Below are 21,370 nucleotides of genomic sequence, written 5' to 3'. Positions count from 1 at the left end.
ACTGTGTGTCTACTATGTGAGGGGTGGTCCAGGATAAGCCAAGGAGTGGTGTAGTGCCCTGGCTTCTCACAGGGATGGGAAGGTCAAAGGGTGATATAACTAACAAAACTGGCCAGTGTGTGATGGCCGGTCGCCGGCAGGGCCCAGTGCTGAGAGATGAGAGAGTCTGGTGGTCACTGTGCTGGAAAGTGCAGGTCGCCAGCAGGAAGGTTCAAGATGATCTTGCAGGCTGGGTGCTGGGCTGCGACCCCAGAGATGCTGTGCTCAGAATCTTAGTACTACAGCTACCACTCAGGCCCTAGGCCCCACCCACTCAGGCCCCGCCCACCAGGCCCAGGCCCCGCCCACCCATGACCCTGAGCCAAGGCCATGCTTATATATATCTCTGTTCTTGGGCTAACTGACCCCGTGAGACATCTGTTCTCAAAGTCCTTAGTGCTGGGCACCAATGCCGCCACCCCTTCACCATCAGTATCATACTGGAGTAGGGCAGAGTTGACAGCTGCCCAGATGAAACCAGACCTGGCCATCCCCAAAGCCAAGCATTTGACATGCCACTTCCCTTGCCAGCATACTTCTCTCTCCTGAGCGTCCATGGGACAGCTTGCCCGAGTCACCTCCAGGAACTAAAGGATAGATTTAGATTTATTTCCTGACCTCACGCTGGACACTTTTCTCCCCATCCACGATAAACTTTCTTTCCTTTGACCAGATCACAAAGACTTGAAAAGCCATCCAACTTCCCTTTTCGCCTTGGCCACTAGGAAACTCAAGTGACAACCCGTCCTTTTTTTTTTTTTTGGCTTTTCTTCTAGACATACACGTGCTGCCACAATGTGAGAGGCTTCAAGTCCTCCTTGGCGAATAGTAAGGACAGCAAATAACCAGGTCACCCGTGGATCCGAATGCAGGAGCAGTAACAGAGCCCAGTCCACCCAGGCTGCTGTTGCAAACACTCACCAGGCAGATGAGCTCTGGAAGGTCATCAGGGGTGGGCTGTGCGTATCTCCTCGCAGCGTGTGCACGGCCTGGGGGGCTTGCGGCAGGGCACCAGGGGGAGGCTGCGGCTGTGGGGCCGGCTGTCCTGGCCGGGGGGCTCGAGCAGGGTTCCCCCACCGCCGGGGGTCCTGTTTCATCCACCGTCCCTGGATCCCCCACCTCGTCAGGTAAACCTTGCAAATATCGTAGTTCATGGCAGAATAATAGAGCAGATCCAGGACCAGCAACGTGAGCACAAAGAAGCCGTAGATCCACACTCCAAGCAGGGCCGTGTAGTTGCTGGGGAGAGAGAAACAGAGACTGAGCCACACTCCCAGAAGCCCCAGCTCTGTCTGCCAGCAACCAACCACAGGTTAACAAACACATACTTCCGGCACTAGGCTCCACCCCAACCTGCCCTGTCTCCCTCACACCACACTGTCCACTGCCCTAAGCTCTAGGCTGGGCTCCCTGGGTCCTTCCCTAATAGGCCCTTTGCAAGAGCCCTGTCCCCCTCATCTCTTTGTATGTGCCAGGCTCCCTTCTGGCTTTGTGATTACCACAACTGCTCCTGGGACACTCCAGTTCCGTTCTACCTGGTCTCACTCCCTAGAGCAGATGCCAGAGGCCTGCCATGGCTTTGAGGAAGCAGTAAACCAAGTCACATCCCACATGTGTCTGAACCCCACCACTGCAGGGGTGCAGCACCTTCAGAGCCTCTGCAGAATTCCCTACGCAGTTGTCCATGCCTCCCACTTCAGCTCAGCCCCTGCCCTTGCTGAAGTCTTTCCCTTCTGACCACAGAGAAATCCTAATCTCTATGACTTTAAGATAGTTTGCATGCGAGGAAAACACCCTACTAGCCAAGTCATATCCCTGGCCACTCCATCACCCCCCTGTTCCCCTACAGAGGCTGCAGTCTCCTGGCAGAGGTGGCAAGAGACCTTAGGATTGACTGCTTTAAATGTCCCCAACCCACTACAAGCTCAACTTGGTCACTGAAGCATACAACTGTGCACCCCCTGCTCAGTGCTTGTACATAGGCCAAGCCCTCTGCCTTTCCCATGTCCCCATCTCCCTCCCCTCTGCCCCACTGTTTGGGGTACCCTCATTTGAGACTGCTCCAATCCCCCAAGTCTTCATGAAGTTCAGCCTCTTCTTTGGTTCCCATCACCTGGCATATCTGTATCCCTGATTCCCCTGCCCCAGGCTGGGGTCTTAGTCCCCTAGGGCAGGCTGCTTCCATGTTTGCCACCACAGCTTGGTTGCTGCCTGGAACCTGCCAGGGACTGGACCATTTAAAGGGACTGGTTTATTAACTGCTCAAGTGACACCCACTTCAGTCTGTTCCCTGCCATGGGCATCTGCTTGAGTGGGCATGGGCCAGCCAGGGTGTTGAGAAGAAGCTGCTGACCAACCTAGAAGAGGCAAGCTGAAAAGCTCCACTCCAGAAGGACCTGGACCTCCTGCCTGAGCCAGGAACGGCGCCTGGACTGCTCGGCTGGGTCTGTTTGTTGTGTGGTCTATGAGAAACCCCGCCTATCTCCAAGTCTTAAGTCTCCCCTCAACCTAAGATACCCACCTCTCCATCTTCCAAGGCTGACCCCTAGCTCTAGCTGTGGCCTGTAACGGTGAGCTGGTGGCTATCCCCTGTCCCATCCCTGCCAGGGTAAAAGCAGAGCCAGTAAGCCCACTTTTTCTCTATTCAAAATGTTTCCCAGCTGGCCAATTTCTTGGACGGAAGACTTCTCTTGGGAATCAGGGCAATGGGAGTTCAGGGGGTAAGGCTCTGCCATGCTGTATACATTGAGCTTGGCAGCCTTAAGACAGGTGCTTAGAACTCAATGCCAGTCAGTACTTGGGCTAAGTACCTAGCAATCTTAAACAGGGAAGCCTTTCTACAACCTCATCTCTCAGCCAACGACTAGGATGCTAAGGTGTGAGTGACTGACAGCCAAGTGGGGAGCCTTTTATTAATGGACCCTAGCTTTGCCTGGATTGTCAGAACACAGCAGAGAATGCCTACCAGAGGAAAAAGGCAAAGAGCCCAACTCACAAGCTCGTGGGAGACAGATGTCTAGGTGGGCTCTGGTCCCAGGCACCCAGCTCTCCTCCGATTTCTCTCTCTTGCAGCCCCCATGGCAGGGCTCTGAAAACCAGGCTGTTCCTGGTGGTTCCCATGGCAGCAGCCTGGGGGCTGAGGAGGCGGGGAGGGAGCAGGGCCGCTCTCTGCAGATGCTGTTTGGCATCCAGAGCAGGTGGGGTGGTGGTCCTGCCTGGAGCTAGAAACACAGTAAAGCCAGCACAGGGCAAGGGGGCAGCTAAAGGTCCTCTCTGCTCTGCACAGTGCTAAGTTGAAAGAAAACAGATCTATCATTGTCTAAGGTAGAAACTGGACAGGGAGAGGTACCTCTGGGTGGACCAAAGTCTTCTCTAAGATTCCCCAACCGTGACAGCAGTATCAGGATTTGAATTCCCCCAGAGCACCTTGGCTAAGCCCAACATAAGCAGTTCCAAAGTACCACACAAGGCTTAGAGACCTAGTCCCATATCTGTGATGCACCCCTGCCAGCCAACTCCCTGCCTCCTGTGCACGCAGCAGACCCCGATGCTGGGTCCAAGAGTGGTCATCAGGAAGCCTCCTTGAACTTCATGTGGGTCACGTCACTGGGTTTCTGAGATCACCCTGTGGCCTGTTTTCACTTGTAAGACTGGAGAAGGCCCCGTGAGGACTCCCCCAAGGCAGGTTGGGATCATGTCAAACACACCCATGTGGTACTGACACAGTGGGAACCAGGGATGGGCAGGACGCAGGCGCCATGATACCGACCAGCGCTGGCCAGGTGTTATACTTGTGTGACTGGCACATCAACGGTCAACCTGACCCTGTGCCTCTCTGGGCTGAGAGTAAGAACCCCGTTTTTACAGACGAGCCCCATATGAGCGGCCACAGGCCAGCAGTCACGGTGACAAAGCCATTCCTGTCTCACAGAACTGGAAACGGAGGCTCATCCCCCTAAGAATGAATTTTGAAGAGCTGAATTTGGGTCCCAGTGGCTTCTACCCACTCAGCGCCGTACATTGTAAGGTTGACAGGGCCGCTCCCACAGTATGCTCTGTGAGTCCCGCTTTATGAATGAAGTCTGCAGAAGGCTGTTCATAGTTCCCACCCCACCCATCAGGGCAGGACTGCTTCAGCCACGGTCTTCCTGCTCTAATTGACAGGCTGGACCAATGCTCCCATGACTTCTGGGTGTGGTTGTGGGAGAGGGGGAGGGAGTGGGAATTTCCATTCCAGGCCAGGAGTTTGGAGCCAGGTCCCTACAACCTCGGAGTGTGCTCAATCCTGGGAAATCCCAAGGTCAAATCTAAAACAGACACCAGAAAGGGAGTCCCCAGATTTTCTACTATCATTTTGGTTCTACCTGGATTAGGAATTAAGAACAAGTTCCGTGCTCTCTCATCTGAGCATTCTGTCTAATGAAAGGTTGCTGCTCCTTGTGTGTAGGGCCCACAGCTGGACACTATCCTGGCCTGTCTGTTTATTTATTCCCAAGTCTGCAGTCTACCTTGAGCATGCCCTGTGTGTGGCAGGTGGGGTACCAGGACCACAGCTCTCTCCACAACAGCTTGCAGCCCCTAGGCCATCCATGTTCTCCAAGGCCTGCAGGCTGCAAGGATTTGAGCCTTTACTTTTTAAAATGCCATTTAAAATAGGCAATCTGGAGATTAACTGCACCCAGATGTGGGGCCTCGGCATGGAGGGCAAAGATAAAAGACAGATGCTGTGGTGGGGTTTCTGTGACCGCCCAGCCTCAGACAGTGGCAGGAGCCGTGTACAGGTCTGTGTGAGTCAAACCTTGGGGTTTCCAGAGCGGTAGTGGAACCTTCCCACTGGAGGACTTGCAATGTGTCTGGGCTACATGGGACCCTGCCTCAGACAAAATAAAACAGATAGGGAAGAAACCAATGAAGGCAGAGGAAGCTGGGTGTGGTGGTGGCACACCTGTGACCCCAGCACTTGGGAGACTGAGGAACAAGGATCTCAAGTTCATGGCTAGCCTGAGCTACAGAATCTAAACAATCACAAATGAAAATCACTGGGAATGCCTCAATAGGTCTAGGCACAGACAAGCGCAGGGTACCTTGCCTAAGGTCACATGTCCAGGACAAGGCTGGCTAGTGCCGGCATGGGTGGCACAGATCTTGTGTTTAGTAACCTGGGAGGTAAAGCTCACTAATACAAAAAAAAAAAAGTCCCTTTCCTTGCCAGAGGATGTCCCAGTGGGGTCAGCTGCTGTCTTTTCTGGCCCTGCTGCTAATAGGCTTAACCAAAGGGCAGGGCCACAGGGTCAGGAGGCAGCATGCTGCACACAGAGCCAGTTCGACCCAGTGGCCCTCCCAGACTCTGTTCTTGAACAAACACGCAGATGCTGCTCTCCAGGGCTGGGGTGGAACTGGGTGCGATGGAGACAGCACCTGTGACTTTACTTTTGTGGCTTTTCCTCTGCCACAGATCATCCTGCCCTAGATGGGGGACCACCACACCAACCTGAGCCATGACATTTCATGTGCTGAGCTTCAAGTGTCCCATGAGGATGACACCTCAGTACAGCTGGGTCCAGGTGACAACTGGGTATTGCTATGACCTTGTGAGCTGTGTGGTTTCAGACATGCTTCCACCCTCTCTGGTTCTCAGGCCTGTCTGTTGGACTTGCTCACATGTAATAACTCTGTATGGATGGCAAGGAAATCCTGGGGCAGGTATCTATTTATAGGGTTAGGGGAAGGGGTGTTCAGGCAAGAAACTATGGTAGTTCTAGAAGGTCCTTTCAAGAATGATCCTGTGTGAAGAGATCTTACATCAGATAAACCTTGGCAAGAGTATGACTCAGTGATTCCCACCCTACTTTGGGTAGCCAGGGTCAGGCCATGGGAGATGCCACATTGGGTCACCAGGGTGCTGAGTGATAACTCCACACTTTGGAAGCTTCACTATGACCACTGAGAAATCAGTGCTTTGGCACAGATCAGGAAGAAGAGGCCTTGACTTGCCTGTGATGCCCAGAAGCACCAACTGCTCTGTTTTCGTGGAGACCCATCTCCTCACCTGCAGGCCCCTCCTCCCTAGCCACAGTCTGGCATCCTGCCTCTGGAGAGAGAGACAGACAGACAGAGACAGAGAGAGAGAGACAGAAGGACAAAGAGACAGAGTGTGAAACACACACACACACAGACAGACCGACAGAGACAGAGAGTGAAACAGACACTCACACACTCTCTCTCTCTCTCTCTCTCTCTCTCTCTCTCTCTCTCACACACACACACACACACACACACACACACACACACACACACACACAGAGAGAGAGAGAGAGAGAGAGAGAGAGAGAGAGAGAGATGAGAGATGCAAGCACAAGATAGACAGAGAGACACACAGAGAGAACTTGCTTTCTTCTGCAGCTCTGAGCAAAGGCCTCCCTGACTTGTCAGGGACAAGGCCACCCTGGGAGGGGTGCAAGGTACCTGGCTGGCCCTTATTTGGCCCCTGGCTGCCTGCTTGGTTGGAAGCAGGCATCTTGCTGCGGTGGTGGAATTGGCAAAGCAGCCCCCTTTCCTTCAGTAGCTTGCCTTTCTGCCAGGCAGCTGGAATCGCCACACAATACTCTGTTTATCCAGAAAACACAAATAAATAAGAGCAGGTCACCAGCCCACCTCCTGCTGATTCACTGTGGTGGAGGAGAAGGAGGAGCCTGCACTCTGAACACGGCCCTCTGGGGGTAACAACAGGCCTGAGATCTTCAGCCTCAGTAGAGATGGGATGGCTTCCCTGGCTTCAGATAAGGCCCAGCTTCCTGGATCTGTGGCTGGATGACAGAACTAAGGTGTCTATGTCCCCAACCTCAACCCTTGTCAACCTGCTGGGGTCTAGGACAAGAGACCTCATGAACATGTTTTTGGTTTCTCCCTTCTTCCTTCCAGAGAATCTGGGACTGATGGAGACCCAGGTGGCTGTCCTATGGTATGGCAAAGGCCCTAAATGGTAGTGAATCCACAAGTGGTCTCCACACTGTGAGCCCACCCTACAGAGACCTTCTTTGGCCATGTTTTGGGCTGTCATCCTGAAACTCCCAAAGATTCACCTAGTGTCACACTTCTGTAACCGAGTCTATCTGGAGCCAACTCCTACTAAAGGTCCCCCTGGGCCTGGGTCTTTTCCACAAAGCTCTGAGCATGGAAATAGGACAGAGGGCTCCCATTGTCCCTCTGTGGGGCTTGATTCCTTCCCAGGCCACATTCTGGCTTTTGTGGAATGATTAGGCCTCCAAGATCCTCATCCCAATTGCTGACTCCATGATATGCAGCTTAGAGCTTTCAGGAGAGAATTCCCATTAGCCCTGGCAGAGAAGCCCCGACCTTGGTTAAGAAGCCCCAACCCTGGTTAGGAGGTCCCACCCCTGACTGGAAAGCCCCGCCCCTGGCTGAGAAGCACCACCCCTAGCTGGGAGGCTCACCTCTGTCTGGAAAACCCCACCTCTGGCTAGGAGGCCCTGACCTTGTCTAGGAAGCTCTGTCCCATCTGGAAGGCCAGGCCTAAAAGTCTCATCTATGACCCCTCCTCCTCTTTGAGGAGTCTGCCCAGAGAGTTACTCATCTCCACACGTACCTACTCCGCTTACTTCTAGGTCTCGCTGCCTCGGCTCCCCTAGAAAGGGTGCCCTTGGTGATGAGAAGCAGGAGCCAACTATCTCGCCTCACATCCCTATTTATGGAGAGGGAGTATGAGGAAGATGGCTAGAGGCTTACAAAGGAGGCTGCTCTAGGTCAGCAGACCCCACATCTGTCAAGGGACACTGAGGTCAGCGGGATGCGTGTGGGATGTCCCCGTGACTAGCACGGAGGGACAGACAGCACAGAGATTCAGATGCCTTGCCCCAGGAGTGCTTCTGAAAGCCAATGATTAAAAACTCAAGCGAAGCTTCAGAGCATCACGGTTTCTACTCCTTCTGGGGGAAGGCCCTGGGTATTGTCAGTCAGCAGCAACAGCCGGGCCCCTGTGCCTGCCTTGTGGGAAACCCTGTGGGAGCAGATTATAGAAACCTGTGGGCTTCTAGGGGAGGCTTCCAGACCCCAGGTGCCAGACCTCGAGGAAGTCTAGTTGCGGGACCCAGCCTCTGCCTGGCTTTCGCAGGATACCTGGAGCACTCTGACTTCCAACCCCAGTGCCTGGCACTACCTTTCCCCACATGGAAAAAGCCCGTGGTCTTACAAAAGGCTGAGGCCAAATTCCCGGCTTGGTTCCAGCCCTTGCTATGATGGACCGTGCTTGCTGAGCCACTTCACACACAGGATTATTCAGAGGCCCAAGCAGATGGCAGGATATTCAGGGGAAGCACCATGCATCTGAGAAAGGAGCTCTCAGGAGCTGGCCATGGTGGGAGGAGGAGAGGTTTGGATGCTAGTCAGAGAGTCTGCATCTCCTGCCCACCCAAAAGAAACAGGCACCTTCTCCAGAGCGAGCAGAGTCTGGTAGCAAAGCCTCAAGCTCCAGAGGCAGACAGAGCTAGAGGCTCAGTCCTCAGCCCTGGTGCTCCAAGCACTACCACGAATCTTATCAACAGCCACTCCATAATCTGCCCATTCAGTCCACAGCTACTACCAGGGAAAATCCTTCAACCCCCAGGGAAGGATTTGAAGTGTCCCATAATGTCAAGGATAATAAGAATGCCTGACCTTTGACCTGTTTTAGAGACACTAGCCTATGCATCTGGAAGAGGAAAACAAACAAGCAAATAAAACCAAGAACAAAAAAAAAAAAAAAAAAAAAAAGTCACTGGTGGGCAGGTCTTTCTTTAAGCTCAGTACTGGGGAGGTAGGGCTATGTGGATCTCTGTGAGTTCAAGGCCAGCCTGATCTACAGAGAAATTTCCAGGACAGTCAAGGCTACACAGAGAAACCCTGTCTAGAAAAACCAAACCAACCAAACAACCAAAAACCAGAAAATGTGAAAGTAAGGCTGGCATTAGGGTCCAGGAAAGTCCACACAAGTTTGTGAGTTCAGAGCCACCCTGTGAGCTCCTGCCTCACAAGGAAGCAAGGGGGTGTCCAGGGTTATTTCTTCCAAGTGGCATGACCGGAAGCAGGAGAGAATCTATTGAAAAGGCATTACAGAAACTGAGGACTGAATTCATGAATGAAGATTCCTAACTTTTGATCATCTGTAGTCAGGAGGGTAAGAGGAAAGAGGCTATTTCTGAGAGCAACGTGAAAAGAACAAGCTCGAAACAAACCGCAGACGTCACCCACGTCTTCCCTACATAGAAAACTAAAAGCATTACAAAAGAATTGCTGAAGGGCAGGGGATGGCTCGGAGGTGGAACACTTGCCTAGAAAATTCAAATCAGTGGGTAAACAGGCTGTGTGCTCTTGAGTGGAAACAGTTAACGCCAAAATCTGACAAAGAAACAATGTCACAAAAAGTTGCTTCTTATGGGTAGCTCATTGCACTACAGGAGCTAACAGGACCTTTTGGTTCTGTTCTGATGGGGCCCACAGAGCAGGAGAACCACATAAGCAGGAAGTCAGACTAGAAGTCAGCAGCTCACACAGCGTAACACTAGCATATGACATGGACCAGCAAAGGCCACAGAGCTATGACAGTCTGCCCTGGGGCTCACATGTGGCACATTATAGCATAGGGTGAGCTTTAATGTCACACCAGTAGACAGAAAGAAGGCAGACAGTTCAGCAGTAAAATGGGGCTTTGTTGGTCTTGGGAGGTCGAACGTTGCCCACAGGCTTAAGTGCTTGGACACTTGGCCTCCAGATGGTGGCGCTGTTGGGGAAAGCTGTGGACCAATTAGGACATGGGACCTTGCTGTAAGAAGTGAGTCACTAGGGGGCTGGTCTTGAGTTTTTATAACCTGGACCCAGTTCCTCTTCACTCCCTGCTTCCCAGGTATACTGTGGCCAAACAGCTTTCTTCTCTTTCTGTCAGACTTTTCCTGCCTGCCGCCATGTTTGCTCTGTCATGACGGACTGTGCCCCCAGGAACTGTGAGCCAAATCAGTCCTTTCTCCCTTAGATTGTTCTAGTCCAGGTGCCTTATCACAGCAATGGGAAAAGAAACTAAGATATTTTCTGTACATCAAAGATAAAACCCAGTTCCCGTTGGAATATTTACATTAGATTGAGTCTGACCCAAACAACAGATAAGAGACTGGCAAGCAAAATTTGAAACACGACATAGAAGACAGAATTTTTCTGACGCTTTTTGAAAGAAAGGCCTTTCTCAAAAGGGCAAACATTAGGTGCTATTAAAAAAAAAAAAGGGTATCCTGTGATCACAAGACTGCTGAACATGTGTAAAAATCACCTCAAAGTGAAAGGAGCACCAGAAAATATGTGTATCTTATTTCCTTCATATATAAAGATTTCTTGCTAAAAATAAGCAAAGCATCAAAAGGTAGTAGGAAAGGAAATTGGCACAGAACCACATCAGCAGCTAGCATACAAGAAAGGCAATGATCCCTCCTCCCTCTCCTCCCTGCCTCCCGCCTCCACCTCCAACACAGTAAAGGATGGTCAACTTTGTTCAAATAGAGGTGTGTGCCCGCCACGCCCCACGTCATACAGCCTCCGCTTCTGTGCCAGCAAATTCCTCTTGGAAACCTGATTTCCACGTGTTTTCACTGCCTCTGAAGGGATCAGGCTCAGCATCAATGCTATTACCGTTATCGAATGAAAATCATCAAACAGTTCAGGGGAATTCCAAGCTTCACAGACATGGCCCCACTCAACCTCTGCAGCAGTCCTCCCCATCTCTGCTCTTCAGGTGGGTACCGTATGCCCAGTTCTCAGATGGGAACTGTAAAACTCAGAGAGCAGTCAAGCCAGAAACCCAGGTTGCTTCAAGTCTACCTCTAGGCCTGCTGCCTTCTTGTGTGTGTTGTCTGGAGCATCCCCAGGGCAGGGGTGGGCAGTGGCCAGAGCAGTTGGGAGGTGGGGAGAGGGTGTCGGTACTCACTTGTGCATGTAGCCCTCGGGGCCGGCTGTAAGGTTTGCCTGCATGACCGCCTGGAACTCCGTCTCGTTGCAGCAGTATTTGAAGACCGTGTTGTTATGGTGACAGCAAAGGACGAAGGTTTTGTTGTCCGAGAGCCGGGGGCAGTGGAAACCAAAGTGGTAGCGGCCTTTGTGGTCCGTGTAAGGCTCACAGACCCGGAAATGTGCGGACAGGACTGGAATACAGAAACACCAGGTTTGCCGAAATCCCCTTGGCAGCTCACAGGTGCTGAGCAGAAGGGACTGGTAGCCTGCTCCGGGGTCCTACGGGCCCCTCCCTTCCATAGGAATTCTTCATGGTCCAGAAAGAGCCTCACTTCTGCCCCAAAGCCTCCTGGACCTCTCTGTTCTCCAGCTCTGACACAGCAACAGCCCTAATAGCCCAGGCTGAATGCTCCTTGGAGCTCCTCGAAGCTCATCTGTAGTTGGGCCGCCTTCAGCATCTCAGCCCATAGTGACTAGAAACCCAGTCTGTGTCCTAGGGTGGGGGTCTCCTCACTAAGTTTACATGGTCACCTAACAGGCTTGTGATGTCACTTTGAAGGTGGAAACACTGAACCTGGGGAGGCCTAAAGGACTCACCAGGAGCTGGTCAGTGGTGATGGCACAGAACTCAAAGCCAGCTCCTGCACCCACCCCCAATTCCCACCCCTGCCTCTCTGTTTGCCCCAGAGCAGGTTCATTGTGAGCCAAGCTTCCCTGAGTGTCAGACCACAAAAAAGGCACGTATGACCTGGGGTCCACATTTATTGAAAGCAGTGACTCCATTATAGAAGCTGTTGTCCTAGAGCGAGCAAGGTTCCCTCTGGGATCCACACATACAGTAAGGGGGCTGTGCTGGTCCGCAATCTTCTCTCCCTGGCTCACAGACAGAGGCCCCTATTCAGCCTTCTCTGCCTCAGAGAAGGATGAGCTGATAGTGATAAACAGGACCGAATTCGAACAAAGCAACAATGGGAAAGCAGAGAGGCTGTCTCTGGCTTAATTAGTATCTTCATAAAGGGTTCGCTGTATCTAATTTGTATCGCTGAAAAGGGGTTTCTTGGCACTGGCAAATCACAGGCACAAAGGCCCTGGCTTCTTAGAGCTCCCACAAGAAGCTCTGTCGGCTGAGAGGTTATTAGATTGCAGCCCACACAGCGCCACCACGGGGGACCCCAGCGGGCCAGCTGGCAGGGGGCGGACACCCTGAGAGCTGGTGCCTAGGCTGGTTCCCAAGGCCCTTCTCTGAAGGATAGATAGTTCCTCCTTCTGTGGCTATAGTAGGGAGGTAGTGACTCTTCAGGCTCTGATCTTGAGTAGAGCCAATCCAGGAACAGAGACCCCTTGGTGTGGTGCCCTAGGGAGACATACCACCCAGTCCCATCTACTCCCACCAAACAGAAGAGATGAGGGAGGCTCAGAGCCTTGACCCACCAAGCATGCTAGTCAGAATGGAAGCTCTTTTGGCCCTACCATGACACAAAGCTCTAGGGTAGGGAACATGGGACATGATCTATTCTGGTAAGCCTTGGGGCTTGGGCTGGGGACATGGCGAGATAAGCAGTGGACAGCAGTGGACAGCAGTCATGTCCCCTTGAAGCCCTGCCATGGCATGGACACCTAAGAATACCAGACATACCTAGGGTGCTAACAGAAAGTCCAAGCCTAGCTTTGGTACTGGCCTTTTGACTGTGAGAAAGTACATAGCAAGGGGCTGTCAGGCCTTGGCAGAAGCATTTGTGGACATAGGGGTGAGACTGGCAGGTCCTGCCCAGGACCAGCTCACAACCCCATAGCCATCCGGCCTTAGTCATTACCCAGTGACCTGAAGACCCTGCTGCTTCCCCAGAGACAGAGGAGCCCTGGGCTGGGGATCAGGATTAATCCACCCCCCTCCATCCCCTCATCCCCCCCTTCCCCTCTTTGGAAAAGGATAGAGTCCCTGTGGTGGGGCTCCAAGGAGCTCTGAATACTGGTGGGGGCAGCTTCACTGCCTCCAGCTCTTGTGAATTCCAGCTCTCCAGCTCTTATGTGAAGCATGGTGAACCCCAGCTCTGGTGACCCAGACAGAGTCAGCTCTTGTTCAGCTATGTGAGCACCACCCACATGCCTCCTCTGAGTCCCTGTTACCGGTGGCAATAAGAGGTGACTGGGTCCTCACACCCAGAATAATGAGAACCAGGGCCCTGTACCACATGGGGAAGAGCTGGGGAGACACAGCATGTAGCAGGAGGCTGCCAGGCCCCTCTCCATGGGCCTCCTTCACATAGGGAGGAGCTGGGGAGCTAAGGACCAGGGCCCTCCCATCACATGGGAAGAGACACGGAGACCCCAGACTCTGGCCTCAGCTTGGCCTGTGTTCTGCTCTCCTGAGACTCCTATCACAATCTCCCTCCAAACTACATCCCAAGCAAAGCAGGAGGGAAGGAAGCCACCAGTCCCAAGCAATGGTTTGGCCAAGGTGTGGGGAAGGTCAGAAAGGAGAAACAGAGCCACACACACAGACAGGAAGAGATCTGAGACATGTGGAAAAGATCTATGAAAGGAACAGAGGGGCACATAAGAGAGATGTGTGGAGACATGGAAGTTATACTAAGTAACAGACCGATACAGAGACCTAGGAGTGAGACACAGACAGTGCCAAGAGAGTCTTTGTGAAGGGCCAGGCCCTGTCTAGGTCCTGGCTGGCCGTGCTGGGCTGTCTCTGGTCTTGGCTCAGCTCTAGTTTGGAGACACAGAGGATCTGGTTTCTATGAGCCCACGCTTGCAGGCAGTACCAGCCCAGGTACCAGAAGAGTGTGGCTTTGATGCCCACAGTCTGTGATACCCAATCCCGGCCCCTCCACTAGCTGTGATCTCCAGGCTCAGTTTTGACTTGCAGAAGTCACGGAGCGAGGAGTGGATGTGAATTGCAGGTTTCTGGCAGCCCCACTGCCCCCCAGCATCCAGTGGACCTCAGCTCATCCCAGGGCTGGGAAACACCATCCAGAGACTGAGGTACCCTTACTCTATTGACATGCAGCCCCCTCCCTCCCTCCCTCCCTCCCTCCCTCCCTCCCTCTCTCCCTCTCTCTCTCTCTCTCTCTCTCTCTCTCTCTCTCTCTCTCTCTCTCTCTCTCATTCTCAATCCCCTGAGCCCCACACAAGTTTTACCTGCAGGAAACAAGAGGGAAAACACTGCTAGCACGTTCCGGGACCGCTGGCCACAACTGGTCATCATCCGGCTGGCATTGACCCGTCCGGCGCTGCCTGTGTAAGACAGAGAGTCTCAGCAACTGTCTCTCCACACTCGCTTTGTTACCCACAGAGGAGGGATGGTAGACAGGCAGCAGCCAGCAGGAGCTTGCCTGAGCCGGGGCGGGCGAATGGAGGATAAAAAACACCTCCATCCAATTTCCTCTCTGGAATGAGTGACCTTCCCCCAGCAGCCCCGTCACCTCCTTTGCTTTTCACGGAAAAATGAGACTTAATCAAAGGATGCCGATGGCTCAGGTGGTGAAATCGCCATCCATCCAAAGTGTCCGGGAGGAGGGGGAAGGCAAGTCCTCTGCCTCTGCTATCTCAGGGCTACAGACCCTGCCTCCCTGCTCTGTCTCTGAGGGTGACTTCCATTTACCTTTCTGCACATGGATGCTGGCCTGGCTACCTTCTAGGCACCAGGGCCACAGCAACCAATGAAAGAACAAACAGTGAACAAAGAAACCTTTCCTGATGGTGTGTGTCCCAGAGTGGAAGCCACAGTGTTCATAGGTGAGCATTCACAGGACAGCTCTGGGAGACTCCAGTCACAACAGAGACTCCACTGTGTACTCCCAGCCCCATAACCACTGCTTTTGTGTACAGCAGCTAAAATAATCTAAGTCTCCAAAGACAAGAGGGGATAAACAAACCACATGCGTACACATGAATACACACAGTGGAATACTATTCAGCCTTCAAAAGGAAGTGCTTGGCTATCCTGTGGAAGGTCCTGGGTTCAATTCTCAGAACTGCATAAATGACAGGAAAGGGGGCTCTCCAACGATCTACCCTATGGAACAATTTGCCAGCCACTGTGCTTGTGGAAATACGACAGACCCAGTAATACAAACATGAGTGATCTAGCTCATTGTTGCCCAGAGAAAGTGCCCAGAACTGTCACATCTATAGAAAAAGCGACTGAGAACTTGGTAACCACAGCCTATGCGATGCATAGGTAGGAGACCTTGTGCCCTTTACCAGTTTGGCTGTAGTATGCCCTCTTTCCAGTCCCTGACATCTTCAGGGCAGACCCCAACCCCTTCACATGTCTTTATAGCACAGACCAGCATCCCAAGAACAGTCTGGGTCAATGCCCAAGTACACTGCCAATAAAACAGTTCAACATCTCCCAGGCAATGGAGAAGTGACCCTCTCTTAGCTCACAATGTTCCAGACCCTACCTCAGCCTTCTCTACCTGGTCACCAAGGGAGCACTGTTCTCTGCTTCCATAGGGATCAGAGAGCCAGGGCTGGCTGATGGCCACTGGGATGGGCCAGGCATGTATGTGAAGAGCCCCATATATATCCCAGGAGCCTAAACCTTGAGTATGTATATGTTTGTGTGTATGTGTGTGTGTGTGTGTGTGTGTGCACATGTGTACATGTGTGTGTGTGCCTCTAGAGACAGGTGCTGACCTTGGACACGCTTGACTATCATACAAATGTCACTGAAGCTCATCACTGAGTCCTGGTGGCTCCTCTAGCCCCGGGGAGGACTTCTCTGTACCCTACCTGCTTTTCCATTTCCTCTAGAGCCCTAAACTGCTTAATTGCTCCGTGCTTGGCCTCCCGCCCCTGGCCCTCCTGGGAGGAAGAACAGAGATTACGGCTTTTGAGAACATTTAGGAAAGGATTTTCATGTGGAAACCCACAGGGTCAGTCAGCTCTGAAAAAATGCAATGTGAGGAAAAAGCGCCTCTGAGATGCCCACACCCCTCAGGGCTCCTTACAGTACAAACTCAGGCAGGGAAGCTGAGGCCTCCAGAGGCTGTCTGGGTCTCCAGATGCCCAGCCCCTCCTCCCGGCATGAGAGGCCCTGAGAGGCGGGGCTGCTCCACTTCTGTCTCAGTATGGAGAAGGGGGTTGGAGGATGCTGAATCAAAAAGCTGCTGGGCTTTTAAGCATGAGGCATTCACCTCAGCCCTCCGGTCAATTTCCAGTCTTGGAGTCACTGAAGTACAGCCCCCTCCAGGAAGTCTGCCCTTATTTCAACTTGCCCCTCAACCCAGACCCATGAGACCCCATCTTTTCCTGACACCAACTACTCCCCCACTAGGCTCTCCTCCCTCTGCTGGCCACTGAGACAGGAGGCAAAATGGCCTTACACATACTCTACCTCCCATAGTGAGACAGCATTTGTGCCTTGTGAGGCATTCTGGGCATTCTGTGGAGCACATGCCACTGGTTTCTTCTGAGACGTACACTCATGTATCCCAGTACTTTGAGGATAGACCAACCATGGGTTTGGTGCTGAGCACATCGAGGTGGAAGTCACTGTCCAAGGGGTGGGGGTAGGGGGCTCCTGGTGTCCAAAGCTGAACTTTAGAGGGCTCATTCCTGGGTTCCTCTGTCAGGCCAGTAGGGTCCTAGGCTAGGACCTGCCCGCAGGGCCCAAGTAGGGGGGTTTAGCTTAGGGTTCCCAGGTCCTGTGGGAATCCCAGCCTCTGATCCTCAGGCATCTCTAGGACAGTGACATGATGCCATCCTCAGGGTCAGCAGTGTACATTTCAGCCTGTGGCCTGGCAGGTCCTGTCACAGTAAGTGACCCGGTGGCTGAGTCTGACTGTGACCCAGCCTTCAAAGGTTTCAATGGTTTTCAGTTTCATGGTTCAACTAGATGCTCACCCCTCATCTGAGTTGGGCCTCAGAGACATCTACCAGGGTTGTCATCCCTGGTCGGCAGGGAGCATCACAGATGTCCTGAACTGGGACCTGCAGAAAGTGACACTTGCTGGATTTCACTCCACTGAAGAGGGACAGGGACTGAAAGAGGTCCCTCCTGCCGCTGAGGATTGTGACACCCCTAGAGGTGACTGTCATATGTTGGCCAGGTCTTCAGGGAGCATGCTCTACTCTGCACACAACTATATTACCTTGGCTAATGTCCACACTAACCCACAACCCACAGACCAGTTCATCAGAGAGGAAGCCAAGGCTCAGGGAGGCAGACTCACTCTGCCCAATCTCACACAGCCACTCAGCCCCGAGACAGGAGGCTAAGAGCATTCTACCTTCAAGTGCCAAAACACCACAGAGGCTCATGAGGCCTCCCAGGGAGTGTAAGGAGTAGGCTCATCTGAGATTTCTCCCTGTGTGTTCCAGTACTTTAAAAAACAGTCAGCTGCCTAGGGTGGTAGCTCTATCACCAACAGTAAGACCTAAGTATCTGAGAGTGACTGAGGTTTGACAGGGTCCAGGACCATGGTTGGCACGTACCACCACGGCCCACCCTCTCTGTGGGTCAGCTGGGGACTGCTGCTCTGAGAGTTCAGGGTTATTTTTAAACACTGAATTTGGCGAGGCTGGGAGGGGAAGAAGGGCATGTGAAGAGTAACAGACCTTAGTGAGACAGATGAGACCCCACCGCCAAGAATGGATCTGTTTTCCCATCAGCAGGGCTCGGCAGGGCAAGGGCATGCTGAGCCAGGGGCAGCGAGACAGGAGGGAGATGCTGGAGGGCCTCTTCCATTGCCTGGACACTCAGCAACTTCAGTGGCTCCCTGGTGCCCGTCTTTAGTCCTGATACCAGCCTGCTGGGCAGGAGCAGGGTAGCCCGTTGGCCTAGAGCATCAGGGTCACCCAGACTCGTGGGTGGAGTCTTCAAGGCCAATTATTCTGCCTGGGGCTACTTTCTGGCCTTGCCACCTCTTGTAACCACATCTCAGGGGACTGGGAGAACTACCTCCAGTCTCCTGTGCCTTAGAGCAAAGGTGGAAAGTGTGCAAGCTCACAGGACCACTGTGATGTCTCAAGACTCTTCCCATAATTTCAAGCCCTCACACGAGGCTGCGGCCAGTGTCCTTGCCTTTAGCTCTCTCAGCACGAGTGCCACTCACCGACACAGCTCCCAGGTAGCCATGGTCCCCATTCCACAGAGCATATCAGGTCACTCACGCACTTGAGAAAGCAAGGCCTTGCTCCATACTGGGGCCTTGGCTCTGCCTAACCACCCATACAACCTGCTGCATAGATTTCTGCCTTCAGGGCCTGTGGCTCCCCTGAACCCTTACAGTTGCTACCTCCCAATCCCAGGCCACCCTCTCCACCTTGCAGCTAGGGCCGGAGGATCAAGGGGTGCAGCCCATTTGCAGGTTTCATTCCTGATTCTCACCCCTCAAGGTCCTCCCAAGATGGTATCCGCCCTAACTGTCCAAATGCTTAGTCTGGGCAGAAGCAGTGCTGCTCATGAAGTGAGGGGTCAGGGGCTTGCTTCTCTGCACAAGCTGAGAACCATAGGGAGGATGACTGCTTTGCTTTCTGGGTTCCAAGTGGCCTCGGGGACATCCAGAGTCTTGACTCTGCCCTGCCTGCCATGCCCAGGCACTCTCTTCTGAACCATATGGAACATCCATATCAGATCTGTCTATGTGACTTAGGTCAACGTCATCCTGCCTCTGCAGTAACCATGGTATCCTATGAACGCCTGATGAGCTGCCATAGAGGGTCAAACAAACCTGATAGACAAGGTCCCATGCCATGGATGAAGGGCCTGGTAGGGGCAGGCATTAGAAGTCATGTGATGAGCTAGTGATTAAACTTGGGCCACACTAATAGAGGTAGTGATATTAGTGCTCATAGAAATAATTCCACCAGGCCAAAGCCCTTCAAGGTCTCCCTGTGGATAGCAGTGCATTGGCCAGACATAAACAGGGGAACAGAGGAGCCACAAACAGAGACCATAGGTGGCAGTTGACAGGACCCATCTGTGTTAGGACAGAGAGCTCAGCATCTTCTTCTCTTACCTTGGCTCACCATCCTTGGATGTGCCGGAGCCTGTGCAGATATGGAGGGACTAACAGGCCAGGAGAAAAGTGTCAAGCCTGGATCTAGATGCCAGAATCAAGATGTGAGGCTGCAGAGCAAGCTGATGGGGTAAGGTTCATGTATACTCACACACACACACACACACACACACACACACACACACACACACACGCCCTCATGTCTGTTTTGTACATATACAACCCAAGAAACATGTGCATGTACCCACCTACCCACAACCTACAGGCGTGTGTGTGTGTGTGTGTGTGTGTGTGTGTGTGTGTGTGTGTGTACCCATTCCCATAGCCGGCTCACAGCCTGGGTATATGAGTCACCAGTGGTAACTGTCACTCAAATCCCAAGCAGTCAGGCTGATGTCAGGTACGTGAGTTTTGGCTTTTAGGACAATACGCACCTGGACCTTAGGACACGTCACTAGGTGTTTGAAGGCAGATCAAGGTGTGTGCCTCTGTTCTGTTTCAGGTTGTGGAAATAAAAACAGTGTGTTCCCTCACAATGTTAGCCAGGGTATGTATGGATGGGGAGAAGGGGCAGGGGAGGTGACCTACCCAGCTGCCACCAGGACACATGATATGCAGGGGGAGGGGCAGGCCAGCCCCCAAACCATAGGACAGCTACTGTGTGTCTATCCAGTTGGTGCCAGTCCAAGTCATCCTGTTGTCATCCTGTTGAGATCAGTTGGCTCTTTGTCTTGTGGGGCAGCGAGTATGGTTCATAGTAGGCATCTTACAAACCCATGATAAGCTGGCATAGATCACCCTCTCCTCCCCCAACTCCAGACAGGGCTTCTCTATGTGGACCTGGCTGTCCTGGAACTCACTCTGTAGACCAGGCTGGCCTTGAACTCGAAGAGATCTGTCTCTTTCTCCTGTCTCCTGCCTCTCTGCCTCTCTGCCTCTCTCTGCCTCTCTGCCTCTTAGTTCTGGGATTAAGGGTGTGCACCACCATCCGGCCCAATTTCCTTTTATGAGCTGCACAAGTCAGAGCTCAGAGAGGCCTAGAGATGTGCTGGAGCTTTGGGTTGGTGCACCGTAAAAGTTGATCTGAGGCTGTTCAGCCCCAACTCCAGAGGGACTCCCACTGGACTTGGGGTGTGGACTTCTCTGCATCAGTACGGATCCTTTGGCACTGAGCTAGCTAGGTGAGGTGGCACAAGTTGCTTCACTGGTCTGTTTCCCGGTAGGTGGCTGGATCCATGTCACCCACCTTGAGGACCACAGCGAGGCTAGACGGAAGAGCTGTAGCTAGTAGGGCAGCTGACAAATCAGCCACAGCTCTGAGCTCATGGGTGCAGCGGCTCCCAAAGGCAAGGATTTGGCCCTGAGAGGTTCTTTGCCCTTTAAGAAACACGTGTAACGATCATGCCTGATGTCTCTCCGGCTCTCCCTCCACAGCTCTGCTCAGCCTTTCCTCAACCCCCATTATGTTATTCTGCTTGCTGGCGATAGGCTTTCCAGGTTGGCAGTCCTCCTGATTCTTAACGCCACCTATACATTTTGCACACAGTAGGCACTAACCATCCTTCTGCCGCTGCAGAGTAAGAACACTGCTGACACTCTGCCTGGACATTGGCAAAGCTTTAGAACTTCTAGATAGGAAAAAGAGAGGCCAAACAGAGGCATGGTGAGAATGGCTAGCTCCTTCTGCCGAGCCACTTGGCTTGGAGTGATGGGATGGGCGTAGGGCCAGGAGCCCCAGGGTGTATGAAGCCATCTTCTTCAGGAGCCCCGCAGGTGAGGGAGAGGGAAAGGCTCTGAACACTTGGGTCTAATCGGGCAAGAATGCGCATCACCGTCTCTGCTCTCTCTAAGCCCTCCCTCCCAGAGATGAGTTTATCCCCATTTAAGGCTCCCTTCCCTCAGCAACTGCTCCCCACCCCACCCCACCCCCCGGCCAACCGGGCTCTAGAGGGTTGAAATTCTGAGCCCAAGCGGAGCTGCCCCTTCCAAAGGCTCCGAGTTCCACCTGTCCGAGGTTCTGTGCATGCTGCTTTCTAATTGTTTAAGTCAGGTCCCCAACTGCCGTTTTATTTCATAGGAGAGGAAACTAAGGCCCAAGGAAGGTAGGCAGTGCAGAGACAGCTAACTGTGGCTTTCCAGACCTGCTGAAGGCCCTTGGTGCCCTTCTCTTTTGCGGCCACCATCAGCTCCTCACTGTGCCTCAGTATCCCTCTGCTCCAGGTAAAAGAAGATTCTGGCTGAGATGACCCTTGGCCTTTTCAATTTGTCCAGTCTCTGCCTCATGCCTCCCAGCAACCAGCTGTTTAGAGGAGGGGGACCAGCATCAGGAATGCCAGGCTCTCGGGAAGAGGTGTGACTTGAGG

The 21,370-nt window shown here is 52.9% G+C and overlaps 1 protein-coding gene across 5 annotated transcripts in view; it reads right to left on the bottom strand.

The window, feature by feature from the left end:
- SHISAL1 (shisa like 1) overlaps positions 1–21,370 on the bottom strand; it is a gene marked incomplete at its 3' end in the record, with an annotated part of 110,764 nt that overhangs the window by 22,709 nt on the left and 66,685 nt on the right. For 4 of the 5 annotated variants that reach the window (XM_080939535.1, XM_080939531.1, XM_080939534.1 and 1 more), the window contains 3 exons: positions 14,179–14,274; positions 11,006–11,219; positions 957–1,278 (listed from right to left, as the gene is read on the bottom strand). In XM_080939535.1, the coding sequence (XP_080795661.1) occupies positions 957–1,278; positions 11,006–11,219; positions 14,179–14,245 (603 nt within the window). In that variant the 5' untranslated portion in view covers positions 14,246–14,274. Of the gene's footprint in view, positions 1–956; positions 1,279–11,005; positions 11,220–14,178; positions 14,275–21,370 lie in introns of those variants that run through there. The other variant, XM_080939532.1, reaches the window with a different exon arrangement.

The sequence above is a fragment of the Micromys minutus genome (assembly GCF_963924665.1).
Source record: "Micromys minutus genome assembly, chromosome: 27".
NCBI classification, from domain to species: domain Eukaryota; kingdom Metazoa; phylum Chordata; class Mammalia; order Rodentia; family Muridae; genus Micromys; species Micromys minutus.
The sequence above is the reverse complement of the archived record's forward strand: the minus strand, read 5'-3'. Positions and strand labels throughout refer to the sequence as shown.